The 25,134-nt window shown below is 41.7% G+C and overlaps 2 protein-coding genes and 1 long non-coding RNA gene across 3 annotated transcripts; 2 read left to right on the forward strand and 1 right to left on the reverse strand.

Annotated features, from left to right (window-relative positions):
* The first annotated feature begins 7,013 nt into the window (after positions 1 to 7,013).
* LOC145627842 (uncharacterized) lies at positions 7,014 to 7,541 on the forward strand. Its single transcript, XM_081680186.1, has one exon. The coding sequence runs from the start codon at positions 7,014 to 7,016 to the stop codon at positions 7,539 to 7,541; it is 528 nt and encodes a 175-aa protein (XP_081536312.1).
* A 6,593-nt stretch (positions 7,542 to 14,134) lies between these two features.
* Positions 14,135 to 14,569, forward strand: LOC145627843 (uncharacterized). The gene has a single exon (XM_081680187.1). The coding sequence runs from the start codon at positions 14,135 to 14,137 to the stop codon at positions 14,567 to 14,569; it is 435 nt and encodes a 144-aa protein (XP_081536313.1).
* Positions 14,570 to 19,180: 4,611 nt separating this feature from the next.
* On the reverse strand, positions 19,181 to 23,961 carry LOC145626915 (uncharacterized). The gene is made up of 3 exons (XR_014111175.1): positions 23,821 to 23,961; positions 23,537 to 23,619; positions 19,181 to 19,437 (listed from the first exon to the last, which is right to left on the reverse strand). It is a non-coding gene; the product is annotated as an uncharacterized LOC145626915 (long non-coding RNA).
* Between the last annotated feature and the right edge of the window lie 1,173 nt (positions 23,962 to 25,134).

Genomic DNA, 25,134 nt, shown 5'->3' on the forward strand with positions numbered 1-25,134 from the left:
AACAGCTAGGCTAGTGCCAACACTAGGAGCCTCGCATCCCCCCCCCCTGCCGAGGCTTGGTGCCTAGAAAACTAAGAGTTGTTGCTTAGTGCTAGGCACACAAAAATCATTGGGCTATGTTTTGCGTTTTTAGCCATTTTATTTATTTTAGTTATGTGTATTAATTTGAATTAAAATTTTGGAGGGCCTTGGTTTTGAGCGGCACTTGCAAAATTTTATTTTGGGAAAATTTTGGGTTACCGGCTTGATTAATTAGATTAATTAAGATGGATGTGGAATTTAGTGGGAGATTTAATTTTAATTGCGCTTAATTACATAATCGGTTAAACAACTTTGACTAGTTTTAATTAGGCGCGTTAATCGGATTAACCACCTAAGTTAGTTACTAGTTTACGCGTGTTTGTGCATTGTTACTTGATTATTGTTGTATAATGCATGGATGAATGGAATGTATATTCTCTTACAGATTTTATAAAATGGCAAATAATGGGGCGCGATTAGGATAGAAAATATGGAATGCATTCCGTCATGTTTTTTGTAAATCTTAATATGGTCTGCGAACCTTTGAGTATTTTTCTACCTTAATATTTAGATTAGTCCCAATCATAGATACTAGTATTTGCATTATTTTTATTATTTCTTGAAGACGGAGGTTCTTGGAAGACGAAGCCATGAAGTTGCAAAAGAAAACCCTTGAAGACTCAAGGGGTCATGTTAGTTGCCAAATGCATCATTTTCTTATGTTTTCGATATATATTAATGATTATATATATGAATAATACGTAGATACATGTTTAGGATTTTGAATGTTGTAATAATTAATTAAGTTCAATTATATCAACCAACATAGAAACCTTAGGTCCCTACAGTATTGAGTAAAAATTTTCCATTCTAAAACAACACTTACCGACCTATTGAGTGTATTGATAGGCTACGCCAAAGCGAGGAATCACTATTACTCCTACGATACGTAAGGCATACCGGGTATGCATGTTGGTTTTGGTTATACTCAACGATATGAGTGATGGAGTCCTAACATATCGTGGAAATGTGGATAAATTGTTAAGAGAGCATTAGATGCGACGATTTATTTAACCAAGAGTTGCTTGGAGCCATTAGCAAAGAGTTTATTACCTTAGTGTTCCAGGTGTGGATCCGAGGGTTTTTCTAGCATGAGCTGGGTCCCGTTGATAACCTGCGCAAGACAACACACGTCAAATGCCGTCAAGGGTGGCTCAAGGAACCCCCCTCCGATGCCTAAGTTAGAATGTGTTTAGAGAGAAAAAGTGTACTTAGAGAGATATAGATAGTGTAATAACTTATGTGTTTAACCTATTTTCCGTTGTACTTTGTCTTCTATTTATAGGTGTACGATCTCCTTTGTGGAGGGTATCACTTGGCTAGTCCTGCCAGCTGACTCTATCGGGCTGGTGAGCCACTTTAGTTGTTCTTCCAGCGATGAGTGTGAACTATGGGAGACAGATGATAGTTCAGCGGGAGCTACACTATACAACTAGCCCCTTAAGAGGTGGTATGAGGTCACTCATGCCGGCTCTTGTCTACACAGTGAAGCCTTTCCGTATCAGTCTAGCTGGAAGGAATAACTCAGTAGGAGCTACAACTAGCCCCTCAAGAGATGGTATGAGGTCATTCATGCTAGCTATTGTGAGCGTGTAGCCTTACCGTCCATTTATCAACGAGTCGTCTGGCCAAATTACCCCGTACACTCCTAACCCCTCAAGTCTCTGGATTGTTGATGCGGTCAAAAGGCTTGGCGATGATGTGATTGTGCCGCTACTTGTTTATGTTGGCTTTCTTCTGCCTAGAACGTGCTTGTCTTTTTATGGCATGACGGGACTACAAAGAGGGATTTTGATCACTCCAGCTAAAATCTTAGGAATAATGAATTTACATGGAGGATCTCGGTCACTCTCGCTGAAGCCCGATAAATGACGAGCTTGCAGGGAGGAATTCTGATCACTTCCGCTGAAGTTTGAGAAATGACGAGCTTACAAGGAGGAATTTCTATCACTCCCATTAATGTTTAAGAAATGACGAGCTTGTAGGGAGGAATTTCGATCACTCTCGCTGAAGTATGAGAAATGACGATCTTGTAGGGAGGAATTTCGATCACTCTCACTGAAGTCTGAGAAATGACGAGCTTGCAGGGAAAAATTTCGATCACTCCGGCTGAATTTTTTTTTTGGCGGGAACAGTTTCTTGCGTGAGTGGGAAACATGTCGGCATCCGAGCCGTCAGTTTATTTTAATTGAAGTGACATGGTGGTTTGGCTTTATTGCTTGCCCAACCACCTATTAACTTCCCATTAAATTCACTGTCCCCTTTTCTTTTCTTTTTACCTTCACCATATTTTTCATCTTCCTCTTCTTCTTTAATTTTTCAAAATTTTCGATCTTCATATTCTTCTCCGACGCGCGTCACTCCTCCATTGTTGCTGTAAGTTCTTGCCATTTTATACTTGCTCTTGTTTTTTTTTTCTTGTTGTCCTTGCTTATTTCTCTTTATTCTTCCTTGTCGCTGAATTGTCTTACTTTTTGGTTACAGTTTGAAACCCCACTATCCATTTGGCTTCTTGGGTCGCCATTGTTGTTGTACTTTGTTGCTCCTGCAACTTCTGGTCATAAAGGTACTAACTTTGTACCTTTTCCTGTATTTTATATGTCTAATTTTTCTTCCTGTTGTATTTTCCTTCACTTTTGTCAATTTTGATTGCCTTTGTACTATTTGCCCCTGTTGTTGTTGTATTTGTATTCTTGATTCTTTCATTTCATTCTTCCCATTATTTTCATCGAATAAACTGATTTTTTATTTTCGGGACCCCATTTTATTCCTCTTCTATGGGGGCTTTTTTTTTTTTTTTTTTTTTTTTTTTTTTTGTCTTTGTAGATTTTAGAATGTCTGACGCTTCTAACAATCAGAATATGAGTGAGCCTCGCACGACCACTGAGTCAGATTCTGCTTCTTTTGAGTCTCCCCGCTCAGGTGAGCGCTCTGCGCACATTCCTTTTACTTCTCCTGCTTATTTTGCCCCTTCCTATTCAGATGGTTATGCCTTTTGATTGCCTCCCTGATGTGAGTAGGGTACTTCCATGGCCCCTCTTCTCTGCGTAGGCCGGGGTAGTAGTCGCCCTGCTGAAAGTAGTGCGTTATCACCCTTTTCTGCCTGGACCTCGTCCTTACTTTTTGATCCTTATTGCAAGTGGGAACTAATTCAGGACGGGGTGCCTGTGCCCCACCTTGCTCGTTTAAGTAGGTGCGTAATGCGCCATGAGGTTTTAGCCGACATGGTCAAAGCTAATCCCTCTGATGTTTTTGTAAGGAGGGTGATCCCATCGTAAGGGGTACTCTCCTTAAATGCCCATGGCCCTTTGAAAGCCTAGGACTTTACACTTGTTAGGGTGTATTAAGATTTGAATTCCTAACTGTTTGGGAGACCTTGAATTAGAAATGATTCTATCATACACGATTTTTTGTAAGGAACAAGTAGGGGTTGCCAATGAGTTTTAGGAAAACCCATAAACCTCGTTCATGCCTTTCTCCCAAGTAGAGTTCAAGGGATATTTAGCATGAATCATAAGTTTACCCATGCCCAAATTGGTCTACATAAACCAGAAATGAGTTCGGGAGAGAGGGTACCAAGATAACGTTCCCTTTAGGGGGGAATCACGATCCTAGCCCTATTGCGGCCTGTACTAGCTCTTCCTTTGCACAATTTCATCAATAAACAATATATGCAATGTGACACCTAAAACTATGTTATCGATTTTATTTACACACATCAATCATGTAGGAATTACATTGAAAAAGTCGTTATTCTTAATTAATCAAATTCGTGAACAAAACAAGAAATAAACAATATTCGCCTTATCTTAAGTGATAAAACAACAATTAATTATTCAAATTCTAGTCTTGATTAACGAAAGAGTACTATATGAATTAATTAATTAAAATTTTGTTTAAAATGATCAAACAACACTAATTAATCAATTAAAGTTATTTAAACAATAAAAGATAAGAGATTTATCTAAGTGCTCAGGAAACTAACCGTTCTTCTTTTATTCTAAATCTCCGTCTTATGCGTTTATAAACTTTCTTTATTCATCGTACCTTCAAGAGCTTCAATGGAAGTATTAGGGTTGAAGAGTAATTGGGAAGAAAGAGGGAAAAGTCGTATGATAGTAAGAGGGTTTGAGAGATTAGGGATTTCAGAAATTTATTAGGGTTTTTAATTATGATTTTCTGTCTGTTTAGAGCTGTGCGAAGATCCCTTTTTAGAGCCGCGTCGTTAGATGTCGCGCGCAACTCCTTGAGTCGCGCGCATCTCAATGAGTCGCGCGCACCAGTCGCGCGCAACTGATTGAGTTGCGTTGGTTTGCGGTTTGCCTTATACGAAAATGTGTTTTTAAAACTTCCGTAAATTTTGATTGCGAAGTTGGATTTAGGCGTGTGAGATATCATTGGAAAGATCCGGAAGTATACTTTCCAATGCCGTTAAAGTTAGTTTAAAATATGTTATGGATCAAAAGTTATGGCCGTTGGAGTGCAAGGGTGTCGGTTTTGGGCCCGGTTTAGTGTTTTGATCATAACTTCTCCGTTTTTGCTCGGAATTGGGCTTATAATATACCGTTGGAAAGATCTTTGAAAGGGATATCCATATCTATAGGCATTACACGAGAATTTGATGGTTGGTTTATTTGTTTGGCTTGGTTTTTCAACAATGTAGGTTCCATTGGATCCAATCATTGTATTTGACGTATTTGGGTCCGTTACTAATCAATTTTAAACATGTATTGTATAGGATAGCTCCCGCTGAACTATCGCCCAGCCCCTAGGGTGCGCACTCACTGCCGAGAAAGAAATTAAAGGAGGGCTCACTAGCCCGGCATAGTCAGCCCGCAGGGCTGACCAGGCTGAACTCTCTACGAAATAGATTGTACGCCTATAAATAGAGGGTAAAGTACAACGAAAAGGGGGTGAGACACTAAAGTCATTATACTTTCTACATCTTTATAAGTACACTTTCTCTCTCTAAACACTCTCTAACTTAAGCTTCGGAGGGGAGTTCCTCGAACCAACCCCGAGGGCAGTTTACGTGTGCTGCCTTATGTAGGTAGTTGACGGGACCCAGTTCACCCAGCAGAACCCTTGGATCCACACCTGGAACAATTGACGCTAGAAGGAGGGGAAGGATCATCTAACTTGAGGTTCACTAACTGAGCTACGGACTAGTTAAATAACCACCATGGCCGGAGAAGAAACTGTATAGACACCCTTGTCTAAAACTAATGAGACCAGCCAAACACCACAAAAAACACCCCCAGTAACCATCGATCCAAAAGGATCCACCGGAAACCCCAAATCGACCATCTCGCAGAAATCCAACCTCATCGGATCGACATCAGCTGCTGCTAAAACAACGTCGAAACCAGTAGATCCGGTGGGATCCAGTTCCATTTTCAAATACGGAATGTTGTTAACAAGCGCAAACAATGAGCTCATTATTTCAGCACTTGTAACCCAGAAATCGCAGCCCGTAAATATGCCAGCCATTCTGGAGAACCTCTCTAAGTGCAGTAAGGAGCAGCTGGCTGCAAGGACTGCAGTCCTCACCAATATGGGTAAAGGGGCAAGTCCATCACCGACAGCGGCAGCTGCGGAGCCCGTAGCGAAAAAGCCAGCGTCCTCGACCCTCACCCTTGAGCAGAAAGAGCTCATTCAGCTGAGGAAGAAGGTATTGAAGCTGGAAGCTCGTAACCTGAATCGAGAATGGAGTGTGTAGGAAATAACCCCAGCTCGAATCAGCCCGGAGAAGCGGGTCCCCCGCAGCAGGTCACCAGCCTCAGAGCGGGGACCTAGCCCGGAGAGAGACAAACGAGCGCGAATCCAAGTTGTTCCAGATGATTCCCCATTTTGCCGGGAGATTATGGAAGAACCAATGGAGAAAGTAAAGATGCCAAGCTGTAGATACAACGGAACCACAACACCCAAAAGCCACATATCAGCTTTTGAGAACCATATGGTACTTTACACTATGACAAACTCAGTGTAGTGTAAGGCTTTCCCGCCGACCCTAGAGGGGCTGGCAGCGGAGTGGTATGGAGTCATTCCCAAATGTTCCTTATACTCGTACAACCAGTTGAAGAGAATGTTCATGAAGGATTTCATAACCCTGGTAGACCAAACCAAGATGACAACTGAGCTGATGTCGTTAGCTCAAGGGAAAGATGAGCCCTTGAGGGAGTTCATCACCAGATTCAACAAGGAGGCGACAACCATCCCAAATATGAGCCAGGAGGTAGCGATACTAGCAATGCAGAGTTTCTTACTACCAGGATCACCGTTCAGAGCGTATATGGGGCGTAAGAGCCTCAAAACACTTGCTGAAGCGCTTAAGCGCACGAGTTCATCAAAGCAGACAAGACTGATATAACAATGCTGGGTAGGAAAGCACCGGGTGACTCAGTTAAGCGGACAGAGAACACACCCAGGGTGGACCAGCCGAGCAGGGGTGAGCTCAACCGCAGAGAAGCGGACAGGGCAGTAGGACTGAGAAGGTAAGACCCAAAGAGAGGGCCAAGGCCTGGGAGGTTTGACCAATATACCCCATTAACCTATTCAAGGTCTCATATATTCCGCGTGAATAAAGATGATGACAAGTGGCAAAGACCTTCAAGGATGGTTAACAGGAATGGTGATACCAGCAAGTGGTGTGACTTCCATTGAGACCACGGTCACACCACTAAAGAATGCACACACTTGAAGGACAACATAGAAGACTTAGTCAGGAGAGGGTACTTGAATCAGTTTAAGCAGCGCGATGACCCTCCCAGAAGGAGGGATGAGGATAGAGCAGGCCGCCCTGACCGCAGAGGAGGTCACTAGCCGGAGACAGAGACAGAGATGGCAAGCCAAAAGGCAGGGTGTATGTGATCAGCGGGGGTCCAGTACATGGGGGAACAGTTACATCAAATAAATGACAATGATAAGCGTAGATGGCCACCTCTTCCCCGCAGCCGCAGGCCACATTTGACGAGTATGACCAAAAGGGCATAATTAACCCTCATGATGACCCGCAGGTGGTGACAATGAGAATCGCAAACTGGGAGGTGGATAGAATGTTGATAGACGGAGGCAGCTCAGCCAACATCATATACATTAGTGCGTTCAACGAGCTGAAGTTGGACAGAAAGGACCTGAAGAGGGTGAGCTACGAAGTCACCGGGTTTAATGGGTCAAGGCTTACCCTAGAAGGCATAATCGAACTCTTAGTCCGAGTAGGGGAAAGATCAAGAAGGCGTGATGTCCGGGCAGAGTTCCTCGTGATAAACTCCCCATCACCCTACAATGTGATCATGGGAAGACCGCTCATCCACAAGATAGGCAGGGTGGTATCCACTTATCACCTTGCCATGGCCTACACAACTAATGCGGGACGATCAGCAAAGCTCAGGGAAAGTAAGAAGATAGCCCAGCAATGTTACATAACTGCCTTAAAGCAGCCCGTAAAAACCAGACAGTAGCCCGGTTCTGAGAGAAGGCCCACTAAGCAACCTGAGAGGAAATCGAGGAAAAGGAAGCGAGAAGAATATTACAGGAAAAAGGATAAACAGAAGTTAGCAATGGAAAACTTCAATTCGAACCTGTAAAGAGGAAATGGCCAGGCCACTTCTTAGTGGGGAGCATGTCACAGTCGAGCTCACAGAAGGTGACCCCTCTAGGAGAGTGAAAATCGGGAAAGACATTGATCCAGGAGTAAGGGTACACCTCATAGAGCTGCTGAGGAAGAACAAAGACGTTTTTGCATTTTCCGCAGATGAGATGCCCAGAATTGACCCAGAAGTCATGGTACACAAGCTTAATATGAAGGAGGATATTAAGCCAATTAGGCAGAAAAAGCGAAGTTTCTCCACGGAGAAAACCCAAGCAATCCAAGAGGAGGTAGAGAAGATCCTGGAAGCAGGATTCATTGAACCTTGTGACTACCTAGAGTGGTTAGCCAACGTGGTCATTGTAAAGAAAGAAAATGTCCAGTAGAGAATGTGTGTTGATTTCGCAGATCTTAATAAGGCATGCCCGAAAGACTCTTACCCGCTGCCGCGGATAGATCAGCTGGTAGACTCAACCAGCGGGCACGCCCTGCTAAGCTTCATGGATGCCTTCTCAGCAAAACATAAGATCAGCTTGCATGAGAAAGACAGGCAGAAAACTGCATTCATCACTGAAGGGGGAGTGTATAATTACATAGCTATGCCCTTTGGGCTGAAGAATGCTGGGGCAACTTTTCAGAAGGAAATCGATAGAGTATTCCTTCACTAGAAGGGTAGAAATGTTGAAGTATACGTTGACGACTCAATTGTTAAGAGCTACACGCAGGCTGGACATATCATGGATCCAGAGGAAACATTTGCCACCCTGAACAAGTATAAAATAAAACTCAACCTGAAAAAATGTGTCTTTGGGGTGAGCTCGAGAAATTTCTTGGGTTTTCTGATCAGCGAGAGAAGGATAAGGCCCTGCTGTTCTATCAGCTATTGAAAGGGATTAGAGAATTTAAGTGGGGGGCTAAAGAGAAAGAAGCCTTTTAGGGTATTAAGGAGCATCTGACTAAACTTCCAACAATGATCAGCCTAGAGCTGAGGGAAAAGCTGCAGCTTTACATCTCTGCGTCAATACAGACAATCGCAGCCGTTTTGCTAGTAGAAAGACAGAAGCAACAAAGGCCAATATACTTCGTGAGCCACGTGCTGACCGAGGAAGAGCTAAGGTACCCATTGGTAGAGAAGCTAGCCTTCGCAGTGGTCACAACAGCAAGGAAACTAAAGTTATATTTTGACGCGCATGTAATAGAAGTCTTCACAAACCACCCGCTAGAGAAAGCATTACAAAAAATGGATGCATCGGGCAGACTCTTTAAATGGGCAATTGAGCTTTCTGAGTACGAACTCGAGGTCAAACCTAGAGCATCCATCAAGGCACAAGCTTTAGCAGACTTCATAGTTGAAGCTTCCTATGAGGAGAAAGAAGATGATATTGGGGTCTGGAAGGTAGAGGTGGATGGGTCCTCAGCCCAAACGGGGAGTGGAGCAGGAGTCATAATGACATCTCCAGAAGGAAACGTATTCGAGTATGCCATAAAGTTCAAGTTCAAAGCATCGAATAATGAAGCTGAGTACGAAGCGGCGCTTGCAGGAATGCGTATGAGCTTCGCAGCCGGAGCCCGCAAAGTACACCTGCAAACTGATTCTCAGCTCGTTCCCAGCCATCTGCATGGGGCGTATGAGATAAGGGAGGCCACCATGCTGAAGTACGTAACCAAGGTAAAGGAACAGGCAGGCTCAGGTAGTCCACTTCCAGATAGACTTGGTCCCTAGAGCAGGAAACTCTCAGGCCGAAGTACTAGCTTAGAAGGTGATGAAAGACACCAACTGGTATGTAGTGATGAACGGGGAACTCGACAAAAAAGGCTTCTCAAAACCACTGCTGAGGTGTATTCCAGAGTGGGAGCAGGAGGGCATTATGGAAGAAGCCCACTCCGGAATATGCGCCAACCACATTGCTGGAAAAGTATTGGGAGTAGAGGTACTCAAAAGGGGGGCATATTGGCCAACTCTCACACAAGACACACTAGCGTATGTGAAAAAAATGCGACAAGTGTCAACAGTATTCACTAGTTATAAATCAGGCAGCAAACGATCTAACTAAAATCCTTAGCCCGATCTCGTTTGCTTAGTGGGGAATGGACATATTGGGACCTTTCACCACTAGTTCAGCGGGCAGGAAGTATCTCATTGTGGTGATAGATTACTTTACAAAGTGGATAGAAGCTGAACCCACTAAGTACATAAAGCCAGCCCAAGTCAGGACATTCATATGGAAAAACATCATCACATGATTCGGGGTGCCACAGTGCATAGTCTTTGTTCACGGGTGTCAATTTGACTGTGACACCATAAAGGACTACATGGGGGACATGGGCACCAAGTATGAAAGTGCCTTAGTCTGCCACCCGCAGAATAATGGTCAAGCAGAAGCAGCGAACAAGCTGATCCTAACAGCCCTGTAGAAGAAGCTGGAGGATTACAAAGGCATGTGGGCAGACCTAGTCCCAGAGGTCTTGTGGGCAAACAGGACCACTGAGAAGAAGTCAACCGGTAAGAACCCCTTCACCCTGGCCCACGGGGCTGACGCAGTTTCCCAGTGGAAGTACAAATCCCCAGCCCGAGGATACAACACTATGAGCAGCAAGGAAATGAAAAGTGTATGCTGGAAGAGCTAGACTTCCTGCCAGAAGTAAGGATGAAAGCAGCTCTCAAGTTGGCAGGCTGAAAGCAGAAAAACTTACCAGACCCATGCGTACGGCACAAGCGCTTTGCAGAAAGTTGTTCATTGCCCACAATGCAGGTGGAGTTGGGCAGCCATACCTTGGGAAACTTGGAGTCACCAGTCCCCGCTCCCTGTAGAGCCTCAAAAGATTCTGTCTCACGGGCAAGCTCAGAGGGGAAACTGTGACCCCGACCATGTTGGTACGAATCTCTCTGAAGTTGCGCGGGGCTGCAAAGTTGGAAGGCTCCCTCACCCAGAAGAACTTGACAGTTCAGTCCCTGAAACGTCCAAGTTTTGGGTAGGACAAGACCCTACTCTCCTTGGGAGCAACATAGTACCACCCCGACTCAGTCCCAAAAGCAGACCTCTTTAGGCTCGTGAGAGACTTGAACAAGTGCAGGGACTCAGGATTCCTTTGAAACCTTAGAATCCATAGTAGGCAAATCAGGGTTTGAAGGGAAGCAGGGTGCACCAGAGATATATATATATATATATATATATATATATATTGAATGCACGAAGAAAATTCTCTAAGGTAGGGTCCAAAGGAAACCATAAACCCAAATCTAGATGCGAGGCAAACACAGCAATGTGACCTGCGTGAGGAGCTGATAACTTCACACCATCGGCGGGGAGAACCAACTATGAATCCTCTCCAAAACCATAGAACTTCTTCCCAATAGCAGCCAGATCTTGCTTTTTAGCATCCTTGCGCCATCGGAAATCCAACACATAGTTCTTGGGCCCATAACACTTGTCGTCCAGAAAAAATTCAGTTTTGCCCTCCTCTACGGGCACCACAACATAAGTAGGCTGACAGTCGTAATATGAGCGGTCACCAGGAGACTCAGCCATCCTGCTTGATTGAACTGCTGGGGAAGGAGATGGTGATGGAGTCCTAGTATTTCCACCTCGTACTACATAATGATCAAATCGATGCATGTCAGCCATGTCATCAAGCCAAGTAAAAATGTTTAAAGGCTGAACATGGGGAATGGGGCTAACAAGAGACACGTCAGGGGGATTAGCCTTAACAGCATCAGCTAACATTTTATGGCGCATTACGCGCAACCTCAAGCGAGTAAGATGGGATAAAGGAACCCCATCCAGCGTGAGCACTCGCTCGCAATAAGGATTAAAAAAATCAGGGCGGGCCCTGCGCTTGAAAGGGCGAAATGCACTACCCTCAGCGGGACGACTACTGCCCGACCCAGACGCAGCTGCATGAGTCGCAACAGTTCCCATCTCGCTCGCAGCGGGGGGAAAGTCAGGAGGCATAACTGTTTGTATAGGGGTAGGAGAAGAAGGAGAAATAGAAGAAGTGTGCGCAGGGCGCTCACCTAAAAGAGAAGATCAGGAAGAGGAATCCGATCCAGTGGTCGTTTGAGGCTCACTCATGTTATGAATATCAGAAGCCTTAGACATTATGAAATCTACAAGGAAATACAAGCCCGCAAAGGAAAGAAAGAGAAATGGGGCACCAGAAAATCAAAGAATCAGTTTAGGAACAATGAAGGAATAAGAAGAAAAAAAGCCAAGAACGCAAATACAACAACAAAGAGACGAAATGGGAACAACGATAATTGAGAAGAATCAAAAGGCACAATCTTGCGAAGAAAAAGCAAAAAGAAGCAAAATTGGGTAAGTACAAACAACAAAAGGTACAAAGTAAGTACCTTTTAGGAAAAAAGTTGCAGAAGCAACAGAGTACAACAACAATGGCGAAAATAAAAGCCCTGCAAGACGAAAGTTCGAACCTGCAATTAAGAAGAACAAAGAAGAAACAAGTCAGTGAAGGAGCAAGAATTAAGGACGGAAAAGCAAATAAAGTCAAAATCAAGACCAAAACAAAGACAAAGAGGATCACGAACGCTTGAAAGAGGAAAAGCAAAGAGCGAAAATTTTGAAATGACAGAATAATGAAGAGGGAAGATGAAAAAGTAAGAGGAGTAAAAGAAATAAGTGAAAAGAGGGGACAGTGAAATTAATACAAAGTAAATGGGCAGTTAGACACAAGGCAAAGCCAAATCGCCATGTCACTTCGATAAAATCAAAGTGACAGATCGGATCGTAAACACGTGTCCCACTCATACAAATACAATTCCCGACCTAAAAAAAAAAGAAGAGAAGAGAGCACTTCCGCGGGAGTGATTGAAAATCCTCTCTACAAGATCGTCATTTCTTAGACTTCAGCGGGAGTGATCGAAAATATTCTCTGCAAGCTCGTCTTTTCTCAGACTTCAGTGGGAGTGATCGAAAATCCTCTTTGCAAGTTCGTCATTTCTCAGACTTCAGCGGGAGTGATCGAAAATCCTCTCTACAAGCTCGTCATTTCTCAGACTTTAGCGGGAGTGATCGAAAATCCTCTCTGCAAGATCCTCATTTCTCAAACTTCAGCGGGAGTGATCGAAAATCCTCTCTGCAAACTCGTCATTTCTCAGACTTCAGCAGGAGTGATTGAAATTCCTCCCCATGAGCTCGTCATTTCTGAAGACTGGAACCAACGTCACCATACAAACAATACGGCAACAGACTCAACAATAACAGCACCTGACCTCCCAAGTCTCTAGGGCGCATCAACACCATAGAGACTTGAAGGGCTAGGAGTGTGCAGGTTAATTCAGCCAGATGACCCTTTGGGTCATGGCCGATAAGGCTACACGCTCAGAACAACTAGCATGAAAAGAACCTCACGCCATCTTTTGAGGGGCTAGTTGTAGGGGATAGCTCCTGCTGAGCTATTCCTTCCAGTTCGGCTCACTTAAGAAGAATGTTCTTACAAGCAAAGAGTCGACATGAGTGACCTCATACCACCTCTTGAAGGGCTAGTTATATAGGATAGATCCCGCTGAACTATCGCCCAGCCCCTAGGGTGCGCACTCACTACCGTGAAAGCAATTAAAGGAGGGCTCACTAGCCCGGCAGCGTCAGCCCACAGGGCTGACCAGGCTGAACACTCCACGAAGGAGATGGTACGCCTACAAAAAGAGGGTAAAGTACAACGCAAAGGAGGTGAGACACTCAAGTCATTATTCTTTCAACATCTTTCTAAGTACACTTTCTCTCTCTAAACACTCTCTAACTTAATCTTCGGAGGGGGTTTCCTCAAGCCACCCCCGAGGGCAGTTTACGTGTGCTGCCTTGTGTATGTAGTTGACGGGACCTAGTTCACCCAGCAGAACCGTTTGATCCTTGTGACTACCCAGAGTGGTTAGCCAACGTGGTCATGGTAAAGAAAGCAAATGGCCAGTGGAGAATGTGTGATTTCAAAGATCTTAATAAGGCCTGCCCGAAAAACTTTTACCCGCTGCCGCGGATAGATCAGCTGGTAGACTCAACCAGCGGGCACGCCTTGCTAAGCTTCATGGATGCCTTCTCAGGGTACCATAAGATCAGCTTGCATGAGTCAGACAAGCAGAAAACTGCATTCATCACTTCAGAGGGAGTGTATAATTACATAGCTATGCCCTTTGGGCTGAAGAATACTGGGGCAACTTTTCAAAAGGCAATGGATAGAGTATTCCTTCACTAGAAGGGTAGAAATGTTGAAGTATACGTTGACGACTCAATTGTTAAGAGCGTCACGCAGGCTGGACATATCATGGATCCAGAGGAAACATTTGCCACCCTGAACAAGTATAAAATCAAACTCAACCCGAAAAAATGTGTCTTTGGGGTGAGCTCGGGAAATTTCTTAGGTTTTCTGATCAGCAAGAGAGGGATTGATGCCAATTAAGAAAAGGTCGAAGCAGTCCTCAGCCTGCCTGAATCTAAGTGCATCAAGGATATCATGCGGTTGACAGGCGGAATGGCCGCGCTGACCAGGTTCATCAGCAAGTCAGCGGATAAGGCCCTGCCATTCTATCAGCTATTGAAAGAGAACATACAATTTAAGTGGGAGGCTAAAGAGAAAAAAGCCTATGTGGGTATTAAGGAGCATCTGACTAAGCTCTCAGCAATGATCGGCCCGGAGCTGAGGGAAAAGCTGCAGCTGTACATCTCTGCGTCAATACAGACAATCGCAGCCGTTTTGCTTGTAGAAAGACAGAAGCAACAAAGGCTAATATACTTCGTGAGCCACGTGCTGACCGAGGCAGAGCAAAGGTACCCATTAGTAGAGAAGCTAGCCTTCGTACTGGTCACAACAGCAAGGAAACTAAAGCCATATTTTGACGCGCATGTAATAGAAGTCCTCACAAACCACCCGCTGGAGAAAGCATTATAAAAAATGGATGCATCAGGCAGACTCTTAAAATGGGCAATTGAGCTTTCTGAGTACGAATTCGAGGTCAAACCTAGAGCATCCATCAAGGTACAAGATTTAGCAGACTTCATAGTGGAAGCTTCCTACGAGGTGAAAGAAGATGTATTGGGGTCTGGAAGGTAGAAGTGGATTGGTCCTCGGCCCAAATGGGGAGTGGAGTAGGAGTCATAATGACATCTCCAGAAGGAACGTATTCGAGTATGCCATAAAGTTCAAGTTCAAAGCATCGAATAACGAAGCTGAGTACGAGGCGGGGCTGGCAGGACTGCGTTTGAGCCTCACAGCCGGAGCCCGCAAAGTACACCTGCAAACTGATTCTCAGCTCGTTGCCAGCCAAATGCAGGGGGCGTATGAGATAAGGGAGGCCACCATGCTGAAATACGTAACCAAGGTAAAGAAACTGGCAGCCCAGCTAGTTCACTTCCAGATAGACTTGGTCCCCAGAGCAGGAAACTCTCGGGCCAACGCCTTGTCCAAGTTAGCCAGCTCCACCTTACAAAGCCTCACAAGGACAGTGATGGTTGAAGTGCTAGAAGAAAGCAGCATTGCCGAAAAAGAGCAGGTAAACTGCATTTGAAGACAGAGAGCCTGGTTCTCAGACATCTTGGTGTACAAAGTCCACAGCTCACTGGCCGATGATGAAGTACAGGCTATGAAGGTGAAGAAAGACACCAACTGGTATGTAGTGATGAACGGGGAACTCAACAAAAAAGGCTTCTCAAAACCACTGCTGAGGTGTATTCCAGAGTGGGAGCAGGAGGGCATTATGGAAGAAGCCCACTCCGGAATATGCGCCAACCACATTGGTGGAAAAGTATTCACTAGTCATAAATCAGCCAGCAAACGATCTAACTCCAATCCTCAGCCCGATCTCGTTTGCTTAGTGGGGATTGGACATATTGGGACCTTTCACCACTAGGTCAGCGGGCAGGAAGTATCTTATTGTGGCGATAGATTACTTTACAAAGTGGATAGAAGCTGAACCCACTAAGTACATAAAGCCAGCCCAAGTCAGGACATTCATATGGAAAAACATCGTCATAAGATTCGGGGTGCCATAGTGCATAGTCTTTGATCACGGGTGCCAATTTGACTGTGACAATATAAAGGACTACATGGGGGATATGGGCACCAAGTATGCAAAGTTCCTCAGTCTGCCACCCGCAGAGCAATGTTCAAGCAGAAGCAGCAAACAAGCTGATCCTGGCAGCCTTGCAGAAGAAGATGGAGGAGTAAAAAGGCATGTGGGCAGACCTAGTCCCAAAGGTGTTGTGGGCAAAGAGGACCACTGAGAAGGAGTTAACCGGTAAGAACCCCTTCACCCTGCCTACGGGGCTGACGCAGTTTCCCAGTGGAAATACAAATCCCTAGCCCGAGGGTACAAAACTATGAGCCGCAAAGAAATGAAAAGTGTATGCTCGGGAAATTTATTGGGTTTTCTGATCAGCGAGAGAGGGATTGATGCCAATTCATAAATGGTTGAAGTAGTCCTCAGCCTGCCTGAGCCTAAGTGCATCAAGGATATCATGCGGTTGACAGGCGGAATGGCTGCGCTGACTAGGTTCATCAGCAAGTCAGCGGATAAGGCCCTGCCGTTCTATTAGCTATTGAAAGAGAACAGATAATTTAAGTGGGGGGCTAAAGAGAAAAAAGCCTATGAGGGTATTAATGAGCATCTGACTAAGCACTCAACAATGATCAGCCCGGAGCTGAGAGAAAAGCTTCAGTTGTACATCTCTCCGTCAATATAGACAATCGCAGCCGTTTTGCTTGTAGAAAGACAGAAGCAACAAAGGACAATATACTTCGTGAGCCACGTGCTGACCGAGGCAGAGCAAAGGCACCCATTGGTAGAGAAGCTAGCCTTCGTAGTGGTCACAACAGCAAGGAAACTAAAGCCATATTTTGACGCGCATGTAATAGAAGTCCTCACAAACCACACGCTGGAGAAAGCATTACAAAAAATGGATGCATCGGGCAGACTCTTAAAATGGGCAATTGAGCTTTCTGAGTACGAATTTGAGGTCAAACCTAGAGCATCCATCAAGGTACAAGCTTTAGAAGACTTCATAGTCGAAGCTTCCTACGAGGTGAAAGAAGATGTATTGGGGTCTGGAAGGTAGAAGTGGATTGGTCCTCGGCCCAAATGGGGAGTGGAGTAGGAGTCATAATGACATCTCCAGAAGGAACGTATTCGAGTATGCCATAAAGTTCAAGTTCAAAGCATCGAATAACGAAGCTGAGTACGAGGCGGGGCTAGCAGGACTGGGTTTGATCCTCACAGCCGGAACCCGCAAAGTACACCTGCAAACTGATTCTCAGCTCGTTTGGAAGCTTCCTACGAGGAGATAGAAGATGATATTGGGGTTTGGAAGGTCGAAGTGGATGGGTCCTCGGCCCAAACGGGGAGTGGAGCGGGAGTAATAATGACATCACCAGAAGGAACGTATTCGAGTATGCCATAAATTTCAAGTTCAAAGCATCGAATAACGAAGCTGAGTACGAAGCGGGGCTGACAGGACTACGTATGAGCCTCGCAGCCGGAGCCCGCAAAGTACACCTGAAAACTGATTCTTAGCTCGTTGCCAGCCAAATGCAGGGGGCGTGTGAGGTAAGGGAGGCCATCATGCTGAAGTACGTAACCAAGGTAAAGAAACTGGCAGACCAACTAGTTCACTTCCAGATAGACTTGGTCCCCAGAGCAGGAAACTCTCAGGCTGACGCCTTGTCCAAGTTAGCCAGCTCCACCTTACAAAGCCTCACAAGGACAGTGATGGTTGAAGTGCTAGAAGAAAGAAGCATTGCCAAAAAAGAGAAGGTAAACTGCATTGGAAGGTAGAGAGCCTGGTTCTCAGACATCTTGGCGTACAAAGTCCACGGCTCACTGCCGGATGATGAAGTACAGGCTAAGAAGGTGAAGAAAGACGTCAATTGGTATGTAGTGATGAATGGGGAACTCAACAAAAAAGGCTTCTCAAAACCACTGCTGAGGTGAATTCCAGAGTGGGAGCAGGAGGGCATTATGGAAGAAGCCCACTCCGGAATATGCGCCAACCACATTGGTGGAAAAGCATTGGGAGTAGAGGTCCTCAAAAGGGGGCATATTGGCCAACTCTCACACTAGACGCACTAGCATATCTGAAAAAGTGGATAGAATCCGAACCCACTAAGTACATAAAGGAAGCCCAAGTCAGGACATTCATATGGAAAAACATCATCTCAAGATTTGGGGTGCCACTGTGCATAGTGTTTGATCATGGGTGTCAATTTGACTGTGACACCATAAAGGACTACCTGGGGGACATGGGCACCAAGTATGCAAGTGCCTCAGTCTGCCACCCGCAGAGAAATGGTCAAGCAGAAGCAGCAAACAAGCTGATCCTGACAGCCTTGCAGAAGAAGCTGGGGGAGTACAAAGGCCTGTGGGCAGACCTAGTCCTAGAGGTCTTGTGGGCAAACAGGACCACTTAGAAGGAGTCAACCGGTAAGAGCCCCTTCACCCTGACCTACAGGGCTTACGCAGTTTTCCGAGTGGAAGTACAAATCCCCAGCCTGAGGATACAACACTATGAGCAGTAAGGAAATGAAAAGCGTATGCTGGAAGAGTTAGACTTCCTGCCAGAAGTAAAGCATAGGGAGCTCCCACCCGGACCCTTGGTCCTTAGAAGGACAACAGCAGTGGGAAGAGGAAATCAGCATGGAAAGCTATCAGCAAACTGGGAAGGCCCTTTCATCATTCACGGGCAAATTAGACTGGGAGCGTTCCTCCTTGCTGATCAAGAAGGTCAGGTCTTAAGAAACAGTTTCAATGCTGATGTGTTAAATAAGTATTTTGTTTAAACAGTCTGAAAAAACAAACATAGTTGTTTCAAGTCCGATAAACTTTTATTCAGTCCATGTTATGTTGATTAAGGCATTTGAGCCATTTTTATTAAATGAAATACAAGCCTCTACGTGAGGAATATGCTGCGTAAATTTGTTTAATATGTTATGCCCAAGCATCATATGCTAACATGCAGAAGTCAAATAAAGACAATAAAAAACACTACTACAAAAAGCGTGTTTTTTGGACGCTTTTTAGGGCTTTTTTCGACGCTAAAAAGCGTCGCGAAAATATTTCTCGACGCTGCTAAAAAGAGTCGAGAATACATGAGTCGAGAATTTTAAGGGACACAAAAAAGCGTCGAGAATATCGACGCTTTTATGTGTCCTAACTAATATACGAAGTGTCGGAATATACTTATTTCGCGCATTATCCCAAATTTGTGTAGTTTTTTAGCGACGCTTTTACATGTCCACATACTCAAATTTAGTTACGCTTTTTGTTGTCTTGCGTTTATTCGTGTCAGCCTATGGTATGGCGGGAAACTCTTGAAATATGAAAATGTGCAAAATACGTAAACATTAAAAAGCGTCTAGAATTTTTTTTTTAAGCTTTTGTTTTTCTTTTTTATTAAATTATTACCATCATATACATACATTATAGTTATTTAAATTTATCATAAATTAAATTAATAACATTAAAATTAAAATAAATCTATATAACTAGATTTAAATATAAAAAAACAATAATTAATCAACAATAATAAGAGTACGTAGTTAATTACCAAATTTATAAAAGAAAACATCAACACAATTAATTAATAAAAATTAAAAATAAAATGTTGCATATTATAGTAGCTTGTCCCTAAATAAATACATTACTAATATAAAACTAAAAACCAAAATAGATAGATGATGGCCTTATAGACGATCCGATATAGTCGCTTGTTTTGATGCTCAAATGTCCCGGCCTATTCTCTTGTTGCGCCTACATTGCCTTTTCTAATCTTCAAAAAAAAAATACAAAGTATATATTAGTACATTATTACACATTATAGGCTCAAGATTCAAGAATTCACATAGACATCGACTTGACATATACATCACAATAACAAATGAAGCCGACTATGTCACACACACTCCCCATTGCACATAAATAATTATAACTTTGATTATTTCACAACAATTTGTTGTTGCTATTGTTCTAGCATAATTAAGATATACTTATCATTTTACCCAAGATCCAAGGCTGTAGAATTGCCATTACAAGCATTATGGAAATATAACTATAACTAACTGCAGTAGAATTGCCATTACAAGCATTCTGATTATACACACATACACAGAGAAGCTTTGAATTTCACACACACACAAACACTCACACAAGCATTCTGAATTTCAGCTCTGATTTAAAATCTGATTTTCAGTTCTGAACTTCATATCTGAAATTCAACTCTGAATTCAGTTCAGGAATTCATTTCTCCTCAAGCTCCTACAAGTCAAAACAATGGTAAGCAGAAATATACCAACATAGCAAGTTCAGACAGATTTAGTTCATAGTTCCAGACTTCAAGAACAGATGAGATCAAATATCACAGCCAGGTTTCCATCATAGCAAACAAGTCAGGTACCATAAAAAAATTTCAACTTCAAGTAGACAAGTTCCTAAATCAAACAATGCCCCATTAGTAGGAGACAAGTTCCTAGCAACCAGGATTGTATAGACAACCATAAAAAGAGGGTAAATTTTGTTGAATCTCCTCCCAAAAAAGGGAACAACATCATCAATAAACAAATGGCAGGTCAGAAAATGGCGTATTGTGCAAAAATATCCAACATGATTAATAATCCATTGATCCATTCTGATATTCATGAGGAAATAATACTGGCATAATTACGAATGCAAGATTAGAGATGAGAAGCACCATCTTTAAAAACCATCACAAAATATAAGTAAAAATGAATAAAGAAGCAATGTGCCCAATACGACAATACCCCATAACGTACTTGTGTGGGGGTATGGCTGCCAATTGAAGTACCCATGCATGCTTCATATTTTGGTAACAATAATATAAAGAGTATACATAGAAACATTGGTTTATTCTATTGTATAAAAAAGAAATAGATATAACTTAATTTAGAGGATGTTTCCAAAAAGAGAAATTGTCTTAAAGAGTAATTTGAGTTATATGACAGTATACATAGGAACATTGGTTTATTCTATAGTAGCAAATATGATCAAAATAAGTAACATTATTAATAGAAAAGCAAAATCAGAAATAGCACTAAAAAAACCTTTACCGCGAGTAATAGATTGTAGATTAGAGGGATTCTAATTCTATCTACGAAGTAGTATAAAACAAATTAGTGAAATAAAAGAACTTAAATTGATATAAACAACCTTTAATAATAAATCTAGTATGTATATTTTACAAAGCAGCACATGGACGATAAGAAAATCCTTATAGACAATCTAAGGATACTTCATTCATAAACAATGGCCGAAAAGCTTCCGGGTACTAAAGTAAAATAAAATGTAAAAGAACCAACTTTAAGCACAATTAACACCTAATAATCAATCTCAAACATGGCAGAACAATCATAAGGACCAAAAAGATCAAGGGAAAGGACAAACTCATACTAATAAACCAAGAATAAACTATTATAGATCATTGTTTCAGGATTATCCCCTATAATTCAATAATTTTCAAATCGTTAAATCCTCAATTCCTAAAACTACCAAGAAGATAATTAGGGATTTTGACAAACTATAATGCACATAAAAATCTGTATCAATCTGCAACTTTTTATAATAATATGATTTTTTATGAAACAATTATTACTGGTTAGGACTGAAAACCTGTGAAGAACCCAAGTAAGCAGCCAACTCTTGTTGTTTTGACCTCTTGCTGAAAAAAATTCATCATACTCTTTGCACCTCTTGCTAATAAAACTCTTGCCTAGTATAACACGTATCGAACAAACGAATCCTTTCCCTACTGCTAGTCACTTAATATACAGTAAAGCACAAAAAATCATCAAGCATTTGTTAACAATGCAAGAACACAACCATACTTCTTTCAACTAATATATAACTAATTGGAGGAAAAATAGACTAAAAGAAATACGAACAACTATAGTATTCATTACAACAAGCCTACCCAACTCAACACAACAACCCAAACAAACGTCAAGTAAAAAAATTAGCCCAGATCCGATAGATTTAAGCTAGCATACCACAAATTTCCAGAAGGCATAATTCCTAGCAAAAAGTTCCACATTGAGAAATTCTTGAGCCTAGATTGGATAACTTTTTGAGACCTATAATTTTCATGAAGGGACTAGGGGCTAAAAATGACTACATGTATTTGTCTTCAAATTGCTGCCCCTCTTAAACCAGATTTTAAACAAGAAATCAGTGTTTTAAAACAATAGTTATGTTTTACAACTTCTATAGCATATGCATTTCACATGTTGTACACAATTAATTAAGGTTTCATAAAATTTTAACAACTACCCAATAACAAATCTCATGAGTTTGACTTTATACTAGAAAATATAATTCAACATATGATCGCTTTTACACTAAGATGATCTAACTCTATAACCTCAAGATGATATAGACTGGAGTCATTATCTGCACAATTGTCATGCAAGCTCAAGCATATAATACCAAACTTTTATATTCAAAACTCTAAGTTAAGATATCTCACAAAACATAACTAACATTACATGTCAATTTAAGGAGAGGACCTGGACAGAGTCCAATATCCAGGTAATTTTAACTTTCAAGAAAAATTGAACATCCAAGAAACAACCAGTCTAATAGTTGCATGAAAAACCAACTTTTGAGGGAAAAATTACCCAAGAGAGAATTGGCAGAGAAAGGCCTGGAAACAGCGGGAAAAAAAAAAAACAGAAATCAACTTTTCATATCCATTCTATTACCCAAGAGAGAATTGGCAAAGACCAAACTTTTCACACAAAATATTAATTAAAATTACCTAATTGACAAATGTGCCAAGATAGACATCCTTCTAAATTATCCATTCTATTATAAAACAGAACTTTAAAAGTCACAACATAGACTGAAATTCATGATATTCAATATATAAAATTATAAAGACACTCAAAAATAAAACCCGACACAAAATTGTTTTAGCATACACCTCTAGCAAAACAGTCTCAAAATTCAGTTGAAGAGTACAAATTATAATAGTGTGTTACAAAGTTTAATTTAAGCTAACACGTTGCAACTTCAGAGTATAACTCAACATCAAACAAACGTTTTCTCTCTTGTTTATATTAATATTGAAAAATGGAACTAACTACGTACAAAGGTATAGCTAATAGAGTGATAGGAATAGGATAAAATCAACCTTAAACCCAATAAATTAGAGAAAGTTTTTTCTTGGCTTGAAGCATAAAAAGTCATCAAGAGCTTGTTTACTTAAAGTAAAGTTGTATTGAATTAATAGGCATTTGCTCTTTTGACAAAAAGATCAATATATTTTTCTAACAATAATTAACAACAATAAAATGCTAGAGCTTCGAAAAAAACAAAATAAAGATGAGTAACACCAATTAAAAAATAGTGAGAAATGATAATTGACAATAAATTGATTACAAATACAAAGTACAACAATCATGAATGAATATAACCAAGGCTACAAAGGTTAGTCATATCCGCCTCTATGTCACTATTGCTACTAAAATTCATCAGTAGTTAGTTGAAAATACTCTAGAGTGTAGCTTATTAAATGGATAATATTCATATCAAATTCTTGTTATATACAAAATAAATTAGTTGTTTTATGTGAGACCTTAACAATTGATTCGTCAACATCTAAGTGTAATGTTTTTTTTTAACTCTAATTCTAATAAGCAAAACATTTCAATGTCAAGTTTTTTCATACCATAATGAAATAGATCTAAACAAATGAAATTTGCAATCCACTAATGTATAAAAAAAAATATGTAGAAACTAGGAGATTTAATTGAAGAATAGAAATTTAACAAGATCGATCTATAACCTAGGGTTTTGAAACAAGTAAAATCTGGTAATTTCAACTTGCAAGTATGGAAACTTAAAATACAAGAATATACCTTTTAATGCTTAGATTGCCGAACGAATTGAGATAGGTAACTGGAAAAATCATCAAAATTTTTCCTTCTAATTTGTGGTAGATCTGGAAGCAGAAACATGAAAAAGAAAGAGGGAATGGAAGCGAAAATCAAAGAACAATTATAGAAAAAAAAAATCAAAGAAAAATCTGATGATTAAGACATAGTTGATAAATTCGAATGATATATAGCAAAATGGAAAAAAAGTAACAAAATTATGATAAAGATAAAAAAGATAATAGCAACGAGTAGAGGAAGGAAATTACCACATTTGTAGCCCGATTCGCTGAATTTTTATGTGGTTTTGGGAGGCAAAATCAATCAAATTGAAGAAATTCTTACGAAAATGACGAGTGCTATGTAATTAGGTTTAGGTTCATGGAGGAAGTTCTTATGCTGATGGAGAGGTGTACTATTAAGTGGGTAGTTTTCCCACATAGCTTTTATTAATTATTAATTGAAGTCACGTGTGCATCACATGAATTTCTAGACGCTTTTCACTATCGAGACTTTACTTCGACGTGAAAAAGAGTCGAAAATATACGGGATCTATATTTGTATATTGACGTCTACTACATAGTGTCGATCCAATAGCGTCGAAAAACCAAGGGGTTTGTAGTAGTGAAAGTGTTAGAGGCAAGAAGCACTCTAGCGCAACGTGGAAAAGCAAACGCATCCCTCCCTAAAACCTCACCTCACCGGCTCACAGCAAAACAGGGCACCACCTCGGGGTCGCCTGAGGGGGAAGCCTGGCACGTTCAGCTTGAGCAGCAGAGAAAAGGGGAAAAGAAGAAGATGAGCTATGTGGGCAACACTAAGGCTCCCTTAGTCCCACTTAGCCCATCTCTTTGAGGGGGTTAGGAAAGGAGAAGACAACCAGACAATAAGCCCTTACGAAAAGAAGTAAGTAGGCACAAAATGAGAAAGTCGCAGCATTAACAAGCTGAACGACTTAAATAAGTCACAGCAAAACAAGTTGAATGACAACTCACAAATTGAAAAAGTCGCAGCATAAACAAGCTGAACGACATAAATAAGTCACAGCAAAATAAGCTAAATGATAACTCACAAAATGACAAGTCGCATCATAAGTAAGTTGATCGACACAAAAAAGTCTCAGCAGGGGTAGATTAAACAACGCGCAATCGAATAAACCAGCCAGCGCACAGGAAAAACCGCTAGTCAGAGCCAAGTAGAGTGCGCAATGCATAAGCACTTAAAGCAAATAGAGCAGGAAGGATAAAATGCGACAAATTTCCCGCTAAAGCACAACAGAGTACAAAGAAGTAGGAAAGCGCTAAGCAGCTAAATCAAGAAGATAGGGAGGCCCAACCTACGAGGCCCCACTAAATGCAATAAAGACGCTGCAATGCTAAAAGATCTGGATACTGCTAAGAAATGCATAGTTTTAGGCAAATGTGCAAACAATAAAATTAACAGCAGGCAAAGCAGCAGAAGAAGGTCATAAAGAGCATACATTATAAAGCTAAACCCCTGCCCCCCAGGGAAGAGTAAACATTCAACAAGTCAGTCGCGGGACAAATAAAGCTGAGCCCTCGTCCACCAGGACAAGGAAACAC

This window comes from Chenopodium album, chromosome 4, assembly GCF_948465745.1.
Source record: "Chenopodium album chromosome 4, dcCheAlbu1.1, whole genome shotgun sequence".
Classification (NCBI taxonomy): Eukaryota; Viridiplantae; Streptophyta; class Magnoliopsida; order Caryophyllales; family Amaranthaceae; genus Chenopodium; species Chenopodium album.